Source organism: Thalassophryne amazonica, chromosome 14 (assembly GCF_902500255.1).
Source record: "Thalassophryne amazonica chromosome 14, fThaAma1.1, whole genome shotgun sequence".
Classification (NCBI taxonomy): domain Eukaryota; kingdom Metazoa; phylum Chordata; class Actinopteri; order Batrachoidiformes; family Batrachoididae; genus Thalassophryne; species Thalassophryne amazonica.
Window position 1 is genome coordinate 55,407,112 of NC_047116.1, and position 17,180 is coordinate 55,424,291.

Genomic DNA, 17,180 nt, shown 5'->3' on the forward strand with positions numbered 1-17,180 from the left:
TGCTCTCTCAACACTTGCAGACTCTCACGTCACTTGTTTTTAGTGTCTCTGAATATCAGTCCCAAACTCACGTTGTCCAGTAATGGCGCTAATGCGCAGTATGCGTCAGCATTCAGCTTATCATCTTCGGCTTGTTCCGCCATGGTCCGTGATGCGCCAGGCTCGTTCAGAATAGTCTCTTTTAATCCAACACGGTGCATGCAACACAGCATCCGTTCTTCCCAGAGCTCATATTCTTCGGCCCTACTGTCAAATGTCGGCCACTTTGTCTTGTTTCGGTTTGCCATTCTTCTCTGCTTAGCTTAGCTCCCCGGTTTCACCACGCTAAACTAGCTACCACACTTTTAGCTAATTAGCTAATGTGTTCGACGCCACACTTTCGTTGTTGCAACTATTGTCGTCGTTCCTGGGCCCATAACCTGTTAGCAGGTGTACCACTAACACAGCAGTGGGACAACAGCAGCATAGAAAGGTAGACGAAATATTTCTTCAGCCTTTCTGGCATATTTATTTTGGCAAACATTTACTCACTGCTCTTCATGAGCCGTCATGCTGAGAGAGAGAGAACCGAGAGAGTGTTCAAAAGACTAACACTCATTTTTATACAAGGTGTGACGTCACCAATAACTTTTTCCTTATGGGAGAAACAACAGCACCCTCTTGTGGAGAGGAACAGGAATACTGTGTACAGAATACTTTGTCAGTCATACACATATGTCAACAATAATACTCTCTGTATTGGGAGCTTTTCACAACAACTCGCTCCGTGTGATCAAAGTCCGTCATGTTAACTTGACTGACCGGAGCTGTCGAGAGGAATGGAAGCTCCTCTTATTTGATGACGCACCGGGGCGAATTTTCGCAGCAAAAGCAGAGCGACACACCGGGCGAAGGAGGCGCGTCTGTCGCCACGTGACCCCCGTGAATTTGTAGCGTCTGATTGCGCCCGGTGTGAACACGGCATTAAATAGATGAAAATCATCAATTATTTTTGGCATTCCCGCTCCTGCCCGCTCCCATTTATTTTTATTCCCGTCGCATCCCAATCACGGGATTGATAAAATTTTGACTCCTAACCCGCGGGAATCCCTGCAGGAATCACGTGACCCACAGGAATTCCCGAAAAATGTCATCCTCTCACATGAGTACTCCTGCAGGGGGGAGGGGGTATTGTTTTCTGTATTTTCTGTAATTATTCTAGTTTTATCTACTGTTACTGAAAATGGCCAATATTTTACACCGTTTTTGTTTCTATCGTGTGATACTGTGACATTTTTGCACTCACTGCAGCTGACTTAGTTATTGTATTCTGTATTTATTTATTTATATATTTTCTATCAAAATGTGTATCGTATTGCATTGTATGTTCTGTTTTTGCACTAAAAACTATTTTGAACAAACATTCATTGCAGCTGGCTTTGTTTTTAATGTTTATTTATAAGTGTTTAACTATTGCATGAATAACAAGTCAGGGTAGCATCACACACATACACATCCGTGTACAAGGTAAATCCACAGTATTGATGTCTAGGCAGAGGGATGTTGTACCACCTAGTGGAATATTTACAATGAATTCAGACCAAAATTCTTTTCAACATATTATAATGGGGTTATAATTAGTATTTCCAAATAATTCAAACTCAGATAATGGTTGATAATAGCTGTGATATCAGATTTAAAGTGAACAGAAAAAAGAACATGTGCAATACAAAAACTTTCAAAATCAAAAAAATATATGGAAAGAACAAAAACAAATGGTGTTGGTCTTAATGACCTTTCATTCATTTTTGTGTTTCTCAGTATGGGTTTCCTTGGTTATTTACGTGTTATCGCCATCTACTGGCTACTTTAAGCAACAACAGGTTTGGTTTAATGTCAGGTTTCTATTCTCTGTTCTCTTCTCGTTTGGAACGAGATTTCAGTCAGTCAACACCAGTCTTTTGCCTGAGCGTGCTGTTCTCCCCAAGAATTCATGTTTTCAATGTCCACTGCTGGCAGAAAAGGTAGGGAGACACAGAATAGGGGAACAAATTTGAAAAGTGACATTGAGATGGCTCATTTCTCTCTCTCTCTCTCTCTCTCAATATTTTTAGGCTTAATTATCAATTTATGTCACAAATGGCGCTAGGAATTTCTAACCAGAATGCATTGTAATGGCAAAGTGCGCATGCAGGCTGCAGCATGCACCACCAGGAATGGGCACATGGCGGAAATTGATAATTAAGCCTAAAATACTTTAAAAAAAAAAAAAAAAAAAAGCCATATGAGGCAGTTTTTTGAAATGCTCTTTGAAAGGAACGAGCCATAAATCTCCGGATCCCCCAAAGAGCCATAAATCTCATCTCTAACCGATAGCATAGTAAACCAAGCTGAACAGTGAAAAACATTTTTAAAACTTAAAAACAGTTGAGACCTACCTGTTAAACATTTCCTAATAAGTATATTGTTCTAGTCTCTGCAAATAGAAGAGAGCTGTTTTCAGAAGAAACCACTCTATTCTCTGTAGGCAAAGGAGAACTGGTGACAACACCATACTGATATAATCACAGTATCACCCAAGTCATCCAGAAGCATACATTTTTAACTTATGGTTCAAATTTTAACCTACTCATTTTGGACAAGTTATTTAAAATTACTGTCATTTCTGAAGTTTTATAAAGTGAAAATATCAGATATATGTTTTCGTTTTAAAGTAATGTGCTAATTTTTAAGGTTTTGTGAGCACATGCTGTGCCCGGCAGCAATGCATTATGGGTAGCATAGGGTAATCTCAGACGTTCACGACAGGACAAATGCATTTCAGACACTCTGTTCAGGCTCCACGGACAACAGCATTAAACTCTAGTGCCTAAAACTCTCGTGAATATATTCTCTGGGTTTATAGACGTTATTGTATTTGCGTTTGTTAAATTCCACGCATCTTAAATGTAGCAGACACGGATTATCTGGAATTTTGTTTGGCAAGTTTTCAAGGCCGCTACTGCCATCTACTGGCCAGTAGTGTTCATGGCAGTATTCGCCCCAAGTACTAGGCATCTGGGTACCAGTAGATGGCAGTGTTCTATTTATTTTGACCCGGTTATCAGATGGTGGTCAAATCAACTTTTTGGCTTTGCAAATGGCTTTTTTTTTTTCTTTTTTTTTTTTTACAAATTAAGTTTAAAAACAAAACAACAACAACAACAAAAAAAACATTACAAGACAGCTCTGCGGTTGGATGCTTGTAGTTCTTCAGCAGCAGGAGGTGGTCGTGAGATGTTAAACCTTGTTACTCCACTACACGATGCAGGATGCACGATTAACCTGAAACTCGGTCCAAAAAATTCTCGCACGAATGAAAAATCATCTGAAAAATGGCCAAAACATGCACAGTGTAAAGCCAACATTTATGTGTCAAGATAAGGCTTTTCAGAACTGACCAATTGTTAACCTTGTCCTTTGTTATATCTATGTTTTTATTATTTAATATTGCATTTTAACCTGTGAAGTGCTTTGTGACTTATGTCTGTGAAAGGCACTATATAAATAAATTTACTTACTTACTTACTAATATTGAGTGCACGTTTTACAACATCATAAAATGTGCGCACATCATCAAACGTGCACACAGCACTAATAAAACGTGCGCACATTCTCTCCACATGCAAAACATTTTGCGATGACACTTCCAGGGCTCCGTAAAAATGCTTTTACAAATAAAAATGGAATATTTTACAAAAGCACATTTATCTTTAAACCAACACACGACACACATCACATTAACGCGTTGGTTTACATAATGAATGACTGAACCAATCAGTGTTTAGCAGAGGCACTTTTACCCAGAATACTTTGCGGTCTGTGTTTGTTAGAAAACCTCAGAATTAGTGCATTATTCAACATTAAAAAATATATGTTATATTTTAACTTTGTACAAATGACAGAATTGACATTAATGGAGTTATTCTATCAGTATTTTCACAAAACCATAAGTTAGTATGACTTCAAGACCTCCACCTGACTGGAGCATTATGGTTAGCAGAGAGCTGATTTTGTGGGTGCTCTCAGGATTCTTCTGTGCAGCTTTCTACAGGGGGCAGCATGGTCAAACATGGAATACTGGCTCATTCTTTGGGTCTTTTGTCGCTTTTAATGCTTTCAAAAGCGATCGTGTTAAAAGTCAATTTGAGCTTCTTAGTAATTGCAAATGTACCAGAGACAATACTGGAATTCATCGGTTATCGATTATCTGTAACTTCCGACACATTTTTGGGTGGTTTATGTTTATCAAAGATAACTTTTCAGTTATCTGATTATCTGTTATGGAAGTTAATTTTTTGGTTATCTGTGATATATATATATATATATATATATATATATATATATATATATATATATATATATATATATATATATTATCAGTTATCAAGTTGTTCACCAGTGAATATGGCTTTTTACACCCTGAAGAAAACCATACACCATACACCTTTGGCCTCAGGCTGTATGGTTTTCTTCAGGGTGTATAGAGCCATATTCATTGGTGAACAACTTGATAATGATTTTATCATATACCTATAAATGATAAATGTTGTATGGTTTTCTGAAGGGGTACAAAGCCATATTCATTAGTGAACAACTTGATAATGATTTTATCATACACGTGCTTTAAAGGCAATAGTAATAAATGCTGTGTCAATTGTAATCAGAATTTTATTAAATCGAACATTTCTAAACAGTTGTAATAAGACATTGAAAATATCTATGGCAAACACATTCAATTGATAATGTCATTGAATAGAACAGAAACAGGTGTATTAAATTACACATTGACCATGGTGGCCATCGTGTCATCTGAGTAAACAACAACAATTGCACGTGCCGTGATGTCACAACATATGTATGGACTGGCTGATTACCAAGGCGACATTCATTTTTTGGGTTTTACTCGGGTGGTATGAAAAATATTACCGGTCCACAAAAAATATCAGAAAGGTGTATTGCTATTTATTCTTTAGTGTTTTATCCAATCATATTGGCGTATCATTTATAGGTATATGCTAATATATATATATATATATATATATATATATATATATATATATATATATATATGCAAACTTAATCTCTGATAATCTTTGACTTACTCTTCATGTGTCCTGATAACCCGACCAACCTCATGTAAATTGAGGTTGTACAGTATTTTATTTTTTTTCAGTTTATATGAAGTCACATATCATCTTTGTCTTGGTTGCATGAATGTTGAGTTTGGGTGACCTTCACAGGTCAAAATTAAGTTCCTAAGTGTATAACAGGTGAGAGCCAATATGGACAATTCATGGGTAATGTGTCTGTGAAAGATAAAATGGTTCACCTTTGGAGAGAATGGATCAAATGTCAAAACCACCCAGAACCAAATATTATGGCAATCACAAAGAAGTAATTTGTACAGATCTGTGCCCATCTCTGAGTGCCCATTCCAGTAAATAAAGGGCCACAAAATCACTGCAGAGTGTGTGTGTGTTTTTCTGTACTTTCATTGGTTTTGTTTATTTTCATGCAATTCAGTGTAAAGCATGATATTTTTGTTCATTAGGCCACATCATAATTCAGAAGTCATTATGTTCATCACAGTATCACAACGGGAATTTTTTTCTTCCTGACCTTGCACAATATAACAGCTGCAGTATCTCGACAGTAAGTACACTCTGTTGCCTTCATGACAAGATTTTCCATAAAGGATTAATTTCAAATGTAGATCACTATAAACCAGTACAAGATGCATGACATATAATATCAGAAAATACTGTAAAAGTGCTTCAACACTCACATAGTTCCTCATTCGTAGAAAATTGTATTTGTTGATCAGAGCATTTACAAAAAGGAGTCAAATTTGATACCAACTTGAGCATAATATTCTGAGATCTTTATCACTTTCAATTTCTTTTCAACAGGTTTGCAAAGATTTCTTCCCAAAATCATTTTCTACATTTAAAACTCACAACCATTTTGAACTCTCCATTTTTCCTTTTTAATTACAATATAGAAATAATGCACACATTTCTTGCGTATTTTGGTGAGTTTGAGCCCATATATAAGTGGGTAAACTACTGGTGGAATAAAGAGAAATTCCATTGTCATTAAGTTAGCGAGATCTTGAGCTAAATCCTTTGAACCAAACCTCATGTAAAATAAATCTAAAAGCAGAGAAAACAAAAAAATAAAGAGACAGATTAAATGTGGCAAACATGTCTGCATAAACCTGCTCCGGCTGTTTTTGGATGATAAACATGTTCTGATCAGGTAAACATAAGACCACAAAATAAACCCAACATGGCCCAAATAAAAAAGAATATTAAAATATCCTGAAGCAATATTTGCTTTCGGAGGTGAACAAGCAAGAGAAGCAATCATCCAGTTAACACAGTATATTCTATTTATGTGAGAACCACACAACTGTGATCCCAATAATGTCACAGTGTTCATAAGCATACAACAAAGTGGTATCAGCCAGGAGAAAAACACAAAGACAGAGACTCTCTGTTTTGTCATGAAGGAATGGTACTGCAGAGGTCGACATATAGCCACATATCTGTCGTACGCCATCAGGGTGAGGATGGAAAAGTCAGCCATTATTGCTGAATGTATTACAAAACCCTGTAACATACATCCAGCATATGAAATGACATGAGAAGACAGAAGGTCCAAAAGGAATTTAGGATAAAACCCAACTGTGCCATAAAGTGTATTAATGCAAAAATTACACAAGATGATATACATGGGCTCATGGAGGTTTTTATCCATAATGGTGGCAATAATAATACTGCCATTTAACAACAGAATCAATAAATACCACAACAAAGAAAACAAGAAGAGGACAATTTTCTCTTCAAATGTGAAATTAAAACCTGAAAGTGTAAAAATTGTTCTGGCTGAAACATTCCACATGTGACTGAAGTTTCTTTTCAAAATAAGAATCAAAATAAAAGACCTCTTAAAATATAAGCTTAAACATACAGTGAAGCGAAATGGAACATTCCATAAAACCTGTAAGTTGTGACAGAGAAGTGAACAGTCTGTGCTGTGTGTCAGTGTGTGACGTCTGTTCCTCAATGTCAGTCCTATTTCTAACAACAACAGGAGAGTTTTGGGACTGAATTACACCAATCACAGGGAGTTTATGATGTAATTAGAAGACAGACATTTTTTTAATCTTATAACATGTTAAGTTATGGCTCGACCCTTCAGTAAAACATCTATTGTTCCTGAGGGGGACAGTTTTTTTGGATGAGTTGTGTTCAGTTGCTACATGTTTCCTATGCAGAATGAAAAATACCAAATTGGTTTTTAAAATATTATCTGAATTTCACAAAAATGTATTACCTCTTTTCTCACAAAGACACATGATATGCCAGGCATAAGGACCAGGTGTATGCACTGATCCTGAGCATTCCCATGTCCACCACACCACTGCAGGTCCTGGATAACAACCACTCTGGCAGACAATTGGTACAATCCCACATTTTCAAATTTCCCATTGATCTGCTGCAGCAAGGTGAAACTGCTGTCTTCCCATTGGCCTTTTCCAAATACTGGGGTGCCCACCACCAAGGTAAAGCAAAACCAGCAAAAACCAAATATCCAACAAAGACAGATCCACATAAGTTGAAATTTTGAGAGCCGTCAACAATTTTCATGAGAACAATAAAATAAAATATGAAACAACTAGTTGATAGTCCATCAGTCATGAATTCAACACAAATAACTAGAATATATTTATCCCAAGTCTAGTCTGGGAGCATGTGCTAGTGTCGCGCTCACCAATCCATGGAACCCCCCGCCCAGGTCTTGGATGGCAAACACCCCAGGCAGACAACCAGTCCAACCTCACCTCCACTACAGTGCATCCAGAGAGTATTTATGACTTTTTCCACATTTTGTTATGTTACAGCCTTGTCTTTAAATGGAGTAAATTCATTTTTCCCCTTCAAACATCTACACACAACACCCCATCACAACAGAAAACTATTTTTTTTAATTTTTGCAAATGTATTAAAATACAAACAAACAAAAAAACTAATAAATCACATGTGCATAGGTATTCACACCATTTGCTCAGTACTTTGTTGATGCACCTTTGGCAGCAAATGCAGCCTCTAGTCTTCTTGAATATGATGCCACAAGCTTGGCGCACCTGTCTTTGGCCAGTTTTGCCCATTCCTCTTTGCATCACCTCTCAAGCTCAAGCTCAATGCTCCCCATCCAACCTGATGGGGAGCATTGGTGCACAGTCATTTTCAGATCTCTTCATTGCCATGTCCACCACACAACTGCAGACAATTGGTACAGTCCCACATTTTCAAATTACCCACTGATCTGCTGAAGCAAGGTGAAACCGTTGTGTTCCCATTGGCCTTTTCCAAATACTGGGGTTTCCACCACCACAATATAACTTGAAATAAAAGCCAATGACAATTTTCATCAGAACAAATAAAATAAAAAATTAAACAGATATCAGCCCATCCGTCATGCATTCAACAAAAATATCGAAAATATAATTATTCCAAGTCTAGCCTGGGAGAACGTGCTAGTGTCGAGTTCACCAATCCATGGGAACCCCCCCCAGGTCTTGGATGGCAAACACCCCAGGCAGACAACCAGTCCAGCAGATGTGGAAGTACACATCTATTTACAGTGCATCCAGAGAGTATTCACACCACTTGACTTTTTCCACATTTTGATATGTAACAGCCTTATCTTAAAATGGAGTAAATTCAAATTTTCCCCATCAAAGATTTACTCACAACACCCCATAACAACAGAAAACATTATTTTTTTTTTAAATTTTTGCAAATGTATAAAAAAACTAAGAAATCACATGTACGTAGGTTTTCATGCCTTTTGCTCAATACTTTGTTGATGCACCTTTGGCAGCAAATGCAGCCTCTAGTCTTCTTGAATATGATGCCACAAGCTTGGCGCACCTGTTGACCAGTTTTGCCCATACCTCTTTGCATCACCTCTCAAGCTCCATCAGGTTGGATGGGGAGCACTGGTGCACAGCCATTTTCAGATCTCTCCAGAGATGTTCAGTGGGATTCAGGTCTGGACACTTGGCCACTTAAGGACATTCACAGAGTTGTCCTGAAGGCACACTCCTTTGATATCTTGCCTGTGTGCTTCGGGGCATTGTGCTGCTGAAAGATGAACCGACACCTCAGTCTGAGTTAAAGAGTGCTCTGGAGCAGGTTTTCATCCAGGATGTCTCTGTACATTGCTGCAATAATCTTTCCCTCAGTCCTGACTAGTCTCCCGGTTCCTGCTGCTGAAAAACATCCCCATAGCACAATGCTGCCACCACCATGCTTCACTGTAAGGATGGTGTCTGGTTTCATGCAAACATGACACCTGGCATTTACACTAAAGAGTTCAATGTTTATCTCATCACACCAGAGAATTTTGTTTCTCGTGATCTGAGAGTCCTTCAGGTGCCTTTTGGCAAACTCCAGGTTTGCTGCAATGTGTTTTTTTATTAAGGAGTGGCTCCCATATGGTCACTCTAGCATAGAGGCATGATTGGTGGATTGCTGCAGACATGGTTGACCTTCTTGTAAGTTCTCCTCTCTCCACAGCAGAATTCTAGAGCTCTGACAGAGGAACCATCGGGTTCTTAATTACCTCCCTGACTAAAGCTCTTCTCCTCGGAATACTCAGTTTAAATGGGCAGTCAGCTCTAGGAATCATCCATTTATGGATGATGGAGGCCACTGTATTCATTGAGACCTTCAAATCAGCAAAAATGTTTCTGTAGCGTTCCCCAGATTTGTGCTTCAAGACAATCCTGTCTTAGAGGTCTGCAGACAATTCCTTTGACTTCATGTTTATTTATACTCTGACATGCACCGTCAACTGTGGGACCTTCTGTGTAGACAGGTGTGTGCCTTTCCAAATCATGTCCAATCAACTGAATTTACCCCCAGTGGACTCCAGTTAAGCTGTAGAAAAATCTCAAGGATGGTCAGTGGAAACAGAATTTTGAGGGGAAAAAATAATTTAGCATATGAATTTCACATCTGCCGAGACAGGCCACAGTCTCACCTGGATGAATTTCCCTCCCTGCCACATAAATTGCACAATCACCATAGTGGATTTTCTGCACTAATTTCCCTGCTAAGCTAATGGATTCCACACCCACATTCGTCACAAGCCTTGCAGGGTCTCTAATCACCTGCTCCGTGGCCTGATGTAAAGTCCTAATGTTACCCTCCCTGTAGAACTCTATCTATGTTCGCAGACAAGATGGTGGTGCCTTCCCCAGTAGGGTGAAAGCCATCCGGCATCAGCAAGCCACAGTGGCTCCAAAATGAAGCCTATTTATCAATAAAACTGAAGCCTTGCTGTCTACAAAGTTGCACCAGCTACCTATTTAATGATGTCAACCTGCTCAATACCTCATCATTACATCATGAGGGGAGGGGACCAGAGACTATTAATTGATGCTGACACATCTTTCTAGCAAGGTCACAAGTCCTCTGTAGGTCCATTTTTGTGACTTCGAAGTGCTTCATCCTGACATATTTGGCGCAGACGTGAATAACTATGTGTCTATATCTCGTGTAATTTCTCTGTGTCTGTCTACCTTTCTGCAGCATCAGCACTCTGAGATGTGTGGAAGCAAAATAATTGTTTCCATGTGATGCCATGTTTATTTCATATTATATTATTAAATTATATTATTTTTATTAGATTATTATTATTTCATATTGTGTTCATCACTGTGGGAATGCACTGTGAAATGTCCTTGCTTAATCCTGAGACTGTTCATGCAGTTTGCGCAAAAGACTGTTAGCCACATGTTTCTGTCTGACTCAGAGTGAAACAGAGTCTGTTCTGATCGCACCTAACTGCAGCCTTGAGACAAAAGCATCTTGTTCAGGTGAAGTCGTTTTCAGATAGCTACCAGAATCAGTTTGGGTAGACGAGCTCATGAGAACTTACGCACGAACACCATGCTGACGTGTACGTAAGGGTGCACTCTAAGTGCTGACTCACACACACCTGTTAATTTTGACAAACAGTCACCCTCCTGACTCTTCCTTCCATGACAACCAAAAACCAATTGGTCCAAAGTTTGAAATTTTGCCTCCACAAGTTGGTATCAAGAAGTGGGATGCTCTCTGGACCGTCGGACCGGACCGGACGGATGGCCAAACAGATCTAGTAGGTAGAGATCTGCCTCGTACCCATTATTAATGGATGGAGGACCGACTGGCTCCGGGTTCCCGATTGTCAGTGCAGCATTCCCACGAACACTGGTGAGAGAGGCTGTCATTTTTTTTTGTGGAAGTTAAAATTGACTGTTTGACAACCAGGTGTTGCAAGTTAAAATAAAACTTTATTTTAACAGAGTGTGGGCCCTGGTAAGAAATTATTTAAAGACGAGTGGCCTGAGTTTCTGAGGTAAAGAGTCAGCATAAAAAAAGAGCAAAAAAGTGAGAAAAAAAATCTAAATATAAAAAAAAAGAACAGAGAAAAAAGTGAGAAAAAAATATATATATAAAGAGAAAAAAAGTGGAAAAGACAGAGAGAGAGAAAGGAAAAAAAAAGAGAGAGAAAAAAGACCTTACTCCAAGTGTGGAATGTCAGAGACCTCTGAGTTGCAGGGATTAAAAGACGTTTTATTTCGAAGTTGAGAATTTTGATTCCCTGAGTTTATGCAAGGGTCAAAGGTGACTGAGTTGTGAAATGAGGAACAAAACAGGGAAAGACAAACATGATGAAGAAATATGGGGACAATTGTCTCACACATGAATATATGGGAGAGAGATTTTGGGTTCCCAGCAGGAACTGGGAAAGTATCTTAAGCAGAAATAAATTGGACAAACTAAAAGAAAATATGTATAAACAGAAGGCAAAAGCCTTGTCAAAAACGAAGGACAGTGGACGTGACAGACATAGAGAAATGTTATACCGCATATGCAATGTGGTCGAATGAGTATGAATTGAGAAATAAAAAACAGAAAGAATGGAGAAAGAATGTTGAAAAGAAGGAACTAGAGGGGAAAAAATAGAGACGCACGTGCACACACACACACACACACGCACACACACACACGCACACACACACACACACAAGTACCCGCAGGACAAACATTATCACTTAATAATCCCTTTTCTTCTCCTCCTCCACCTACCTATCCCCCCAGTACCCTCTATCCAAGCCTGGCTGTGCCCGAAGTCAAAGGTCTGAGTCCATGAGGGGAGGACTGGTGTTCTGTTTTTCGCTGACCCCAACCAGATTCACCAGCTGCAGTGTCGCTACAGGAAAAGTGACTGCTTTCTGTCATGCCTGGAGACTGACAGGTGAAGAACAGACCAGCCTTTTAAAGACACTTGTTCCAGTCCAACCATACCTGAAAATCCAAGCTGTTGTTGAAAGACCACATTGCACAAAGACTGAGAGCTGAAACCATCACCTGGGAAAATGCCAGCGAGTACAAACTGCATGTCAAAGCAGTTTGTGATGACATCAAGGCCAAATGTCCAGCTACAGTGGACATGGTGGTGATCCAAGCCTGCAAGCAAAATCCTGGTGAGACTGTGACAGACCTTTTTCGTCCGGCTGGAGAAGGAGTGCATTGCACTTAGTGGACATGGAGGCTTCCGTCGTGGATGAGGCAGACACGGAGCGGGACAGGGTCCAGCCCAACAGAGTCAGAACATCCGAGTGGACTGACCATGACAGATGGCCAGCATGGCACACGGTGAATCAAACACACACAACACAGTCACACCAGCCGCGGAACACCACACAAATATAAATTTTGAGAGTAAAGTAAATGATTACTTAAGTCAAAAACCAACACAAATCCCTCCGGAAGTCCAACAAATGGTTTTAAATAAGATTGCTGAATTAGAAAAACTCACTAATCTATATCATGATTTTAAAACCCCAACCTTTTGAAATTTTGCCAACAGCTGTTCTAAGTGTAAATGGGAGAAAACTGAAATTTATGATTGATCCTGGTGCCACAAGATCTTTGATACAGAGCTCTGATTTTGAAGGTCTTGAACCTTGGGAAAAAGATTCATCCCGCAGGACAACCAACAGAATTATTTTTTTGTTTAAGAATTGCAAGCAGTAAATGCTGCAATCATACCACCAGCTCCTGTGGTACCAAATCCAAAAACAATATTGTCTTAAGTCCCGGGTGATTCTCAATTCTTCTCTGTGGTCGACCTCTCTAATGCTTTCTTCTCTGTTCCTGTGAATCAAGATTCTCAATTCTGGTTTGCTTTTACTTTCAAGGGTCAACAGTATACCTGGACCTGCCTACCCCAAGGGTTCACTAGTAGCCCTCACGTGTTCTGTCAGGCTTTGGCTGACAGCTTGACCTTTTTGACATTATCACAGGGAACCACTCTCTTGCAGTATGTGGATGATTTGCTGATTGTGTCTCCTAAGGAGCAGTGTAGCATGACACTTTGTTGCTTCTTTCACACCTGGCAAAGGGAGGACATAAGGTGTCACTAAAAAATTGCAGTTTGTAAAGCCCGAAGTTACTTTCATTGGCCAAAATGCCAAACAAGGAAACTTTGTGTTCAAAGCTTTTTTCAGCCTGTGAGCAGAGAACTGATCTTGAAGGTGTCAGGAGAAAAGCGTACACGTACACATGTACAAATGCTGAGGGAAGCTTCAAATGCACACCCCCCCTTCCCCCCACTCCACACCCCCACAACTGCTTGAGAAAAAAGTGCTACAAAGTGTTATCAGTTTGTTTGGGAACAGTGTGATTAAACACACAAGCCAGAGAGAAGGGCAGAGAGCCGAGTAAAAGGTATGAGAATGTTTTTGAACCTTCAACTCTGTTGGGTTTCAGTTGGCAGGATGGAAATGCGGCACTATGTGTGTTATTTTCTGTGCATGATATATGGAGAGAAGGTACATGCAGGTGACAACCCCACTCCATTCATCATGGCAGCCATTATTCTATTGCCTAGGGAATGTCTATGATTTTGAAGAATGTAATCCTATGACGTGTTGTCTTAAACTTGCATAGGTGTGATAATACAGATGCTCTGTTATGTTCTTATTATTATTTTGCAATGATTTGATTGATCATATGACCAAAAGGGAGGTATTGTGAAAGCAAAATAACTGTCTTCATGTGACGCCATGTTTATTTCATATTATTATTATTATATTATTATTATTATTATATTATTATTTCATATTGTGTTCATCACTGTGGGAATGCACTGTGAAATGTCCTTGCTTAATCCAGAGACTGTTCATGCAGTTTGCACAAAAGACTGATAGCCACATGTTTCTGTCTGACTCAGTCTGACTCAGACAAAAACATCTTGTTCAGATGAAGTCATTTACAGATAGCTACCAGTATCAGTTTGGGGAGATGAGCTCATGAGAACTTGCGCATGAACACTGTCCTGACACGTGTACATAAGGGTGCACTCATAAGTGCTGACTCACACACACAGATGCTCAGACACTTGCTGTATGCTGTTTGTTGGTGTATCCAAAGCGCTTTGTATAATAAACCTGTTAATTTTGACAAACAATCATCCTCCTGACTCCACGAGAGAGAGAGAGAACCCGACCAGAACCGAACCCCCCCCCCCAAAAAAAAATTGGCCTGCGACAGCCCAAAGGCAACCAAACCCCAAAACAACAATCACAATAGAAAAAAAGGGAGCCATGGGACAAACACGGTGTCACGACTGAAGGAAACCAAAACACACCCCAGACCCAATAAAAGGGTGGGAGGTGGGGGATGGACCCACAGAGGTAAACCCGCCAAACCAGGGAGACCCACCCAGGAAACCATGGGATGACAATCCAGGTACACTATCGGGCCAGGCTCGCAAAACAGGGGTGAAGTGGACTGAAAAGAAGGGGACATACTAAAAAGCTCATGCCCAGGCAGGAAAGGCAGACTGGTCCAAAAACCAGAAGATGAACCAGCAAAACTACACCTGGGCAGGAAAGGCATGCCAAATGGGCAGTCCTAGTTCTCAGCCAAACTGGTCTGATAGCCGGGACTGATCTGGAGACCAGGGGAAGACAGACTAAGACTGGTTTGGAAACCAGAGGACAGAAAACCAGGACTGGCCTGGAAACCAGGGGAAGAAAGACTGGTCTGGAAACCAGAGGACAAAATGCAGGACTAGTCTGGAAACCAGAGGAAAAAAAACCAGGACTGGTCTGGAAACCAGAGAACGAACACATAGGACTGGCCTGAAGATCAGGAGACAAAAAAAAAAAAAAAAAAAAACGGAGCCGGACTGGGAACCATGAGCAAAACCAGTCTGGAAATTCTGCAATAAAAGCCCACGGCTGGTCGGAAAACCTGCAGATGACAAAAATGGATTTGTCTAGAAACCAAGAGATAAATTGGTTTAGGATCCAAGAAGTGAAAAATTAGTAAAACACCGATGTAAGAGAGATCCACTCAACTGGGGCAAACTGGCCTGAAAACCCAGAGGTGACGACACAGGTTACGTCAAGGCAGGAGAGACCAGCTTGATAGGGGCAGATCGGACTGAAAACCACAGTCTAAATATGCCTTTCTCCCCCTTGGACTTAAAACATCTGCAAGACTGGTGTAACAATACATCTTGCCTCCTGAGTCAAGACAGAAGTCAGACTACCAGTGCAAGAATTTTAGCTGAGGAAGCTTCTGCGATTTGAAGTGAAACGTCCTCACGTCAAGCAACCCAGTCCATTCGAAGGTTCAAGCTTCTCTACAATGGAAACAACATTGATATTGTTGAGGCCATTTGATAGAAATTCACATCTATAATTCACATCTATAATTTCTTCCCTGCTCATGTATTATTTGACATCCCCAATTATGATTGGATAGGCGGTAAGATATCCTGACCTGGATATCTTCCCCCCACCCCTGAAAAGCAAGTCTGCTGTAGTATTATCACCCATTTCATCCTACCCAGACTTATACACGGATGTCAGAGTGGAAACAACATTGATATTATATGTCTCAATGATGTGGTCTTTCCCTGGACTGATTGTAAGCCATTTGATAGAAAATTGTTTTTCTTGACCACATATCTACTTGTGGATGCACAAAGGTTGGCTGTAGAAGCAAGATCCTTTATTCTGAAGTGACTCACCCCTCTTTTATGTAAATTCTCTCAATTCTGATATACAGTTTCTTTCCTGGTCATGATTTTTCTGACCTTCTCATGTAAAGATGGGATGGGGGGTAAGATATCCTGACCTCAATGCCCCCCCCCCCCCCACACCCCTGCAAAGCACGTCTGCTGTAGCATTATCACCCATTTCATCCTACCCAGATTTATACATAGCTGAAACAGTGGAAAACAACATTGAAAGTGTATGTCACAGGGATGTGGTCTTGCCCTGGATTGATTGTAGGCAATTTGATGAAAGCCTACTACCATCTTGACCAAATATCTACTTGTGGATGCATAAAGATTAGCTATAGAAGCAAGGTCCTCCATTCTGAAGTGACTGACCCCTCTTCTATGTGAATTCTCTCAGTTCTGATGTACAGTTTCTGTCGTCATCTATTATATCCCAAGTTTATAGTGGGATGAATTTGGCAATATATAGTACAGAAATGTTGATATTAGGTGGGGGAAAAGATAACCAGGTCACAATATCTTATACCCCACCGCATCATATTTCAGGGTGTCAGTCAGGTCCATATATTTGTAGAGTATATTTGGAAGGGGGATTTAAAGATACTTCAGGATAGGAAATATTACTATTGTAGATAGCTATAGATACATACAGAAAGAATAACAATATCTTTCACCATCAATCAAGCTGTGCTTCATCTGGGACCATAGAACATCCATGAATTATAGAGTTTAAAGGTTGCTCTATCTGGCACGTGGGGTTGGCCCCGGGTGGCTGTGGATGTCTGGGGCTCTGGGGTAGGGGGTCTGCCTCGCCGGTTCTGCCATGGTCCCTTGGCTCTGCTCTGGGCCTGTGGGGCCTGGGGTCTCACGGCCGAGTGTGGGGGTGGGTGGTGGCGGTGGGGCGTGGGTGTTGGCATTGGGGGGCTGGCGGCTGCTGAGGGGATGGGGGTCGTGGTCTCCGCGGGATGGATCTCGCTCGGGCGGTCTTTTGGTCATGGGGTTTGGTGGCTGGGGTGGAGGGGAGCTTGGGGGGGCACTGCTGGCTGTGCTGGGGGGCC

General features: G+C 40.4%; 1 protein-coding gene across 1 annotated transcript; it reads right to left on the bottom strand.

Moving 5' to 3' along the window:
• Positions 1-5,967: 5,967 nt before the first annotated feature.
• On the bottom strand, positions 5,968-6,924 carry LOC117524275 (olfactory receptor 49-like). The gene has a single exon (XM_034186044.1). The coding sequence runs from the start codon at positions 6,922-6,924 to the stop codon at positions 5,968-5,970; it is 957 nt and encodes a 318-aa protein (XP_034041935.1).
• Between the last annotated feature and the right edge of the window lie 10,256 nt (positions 6,925-17,180).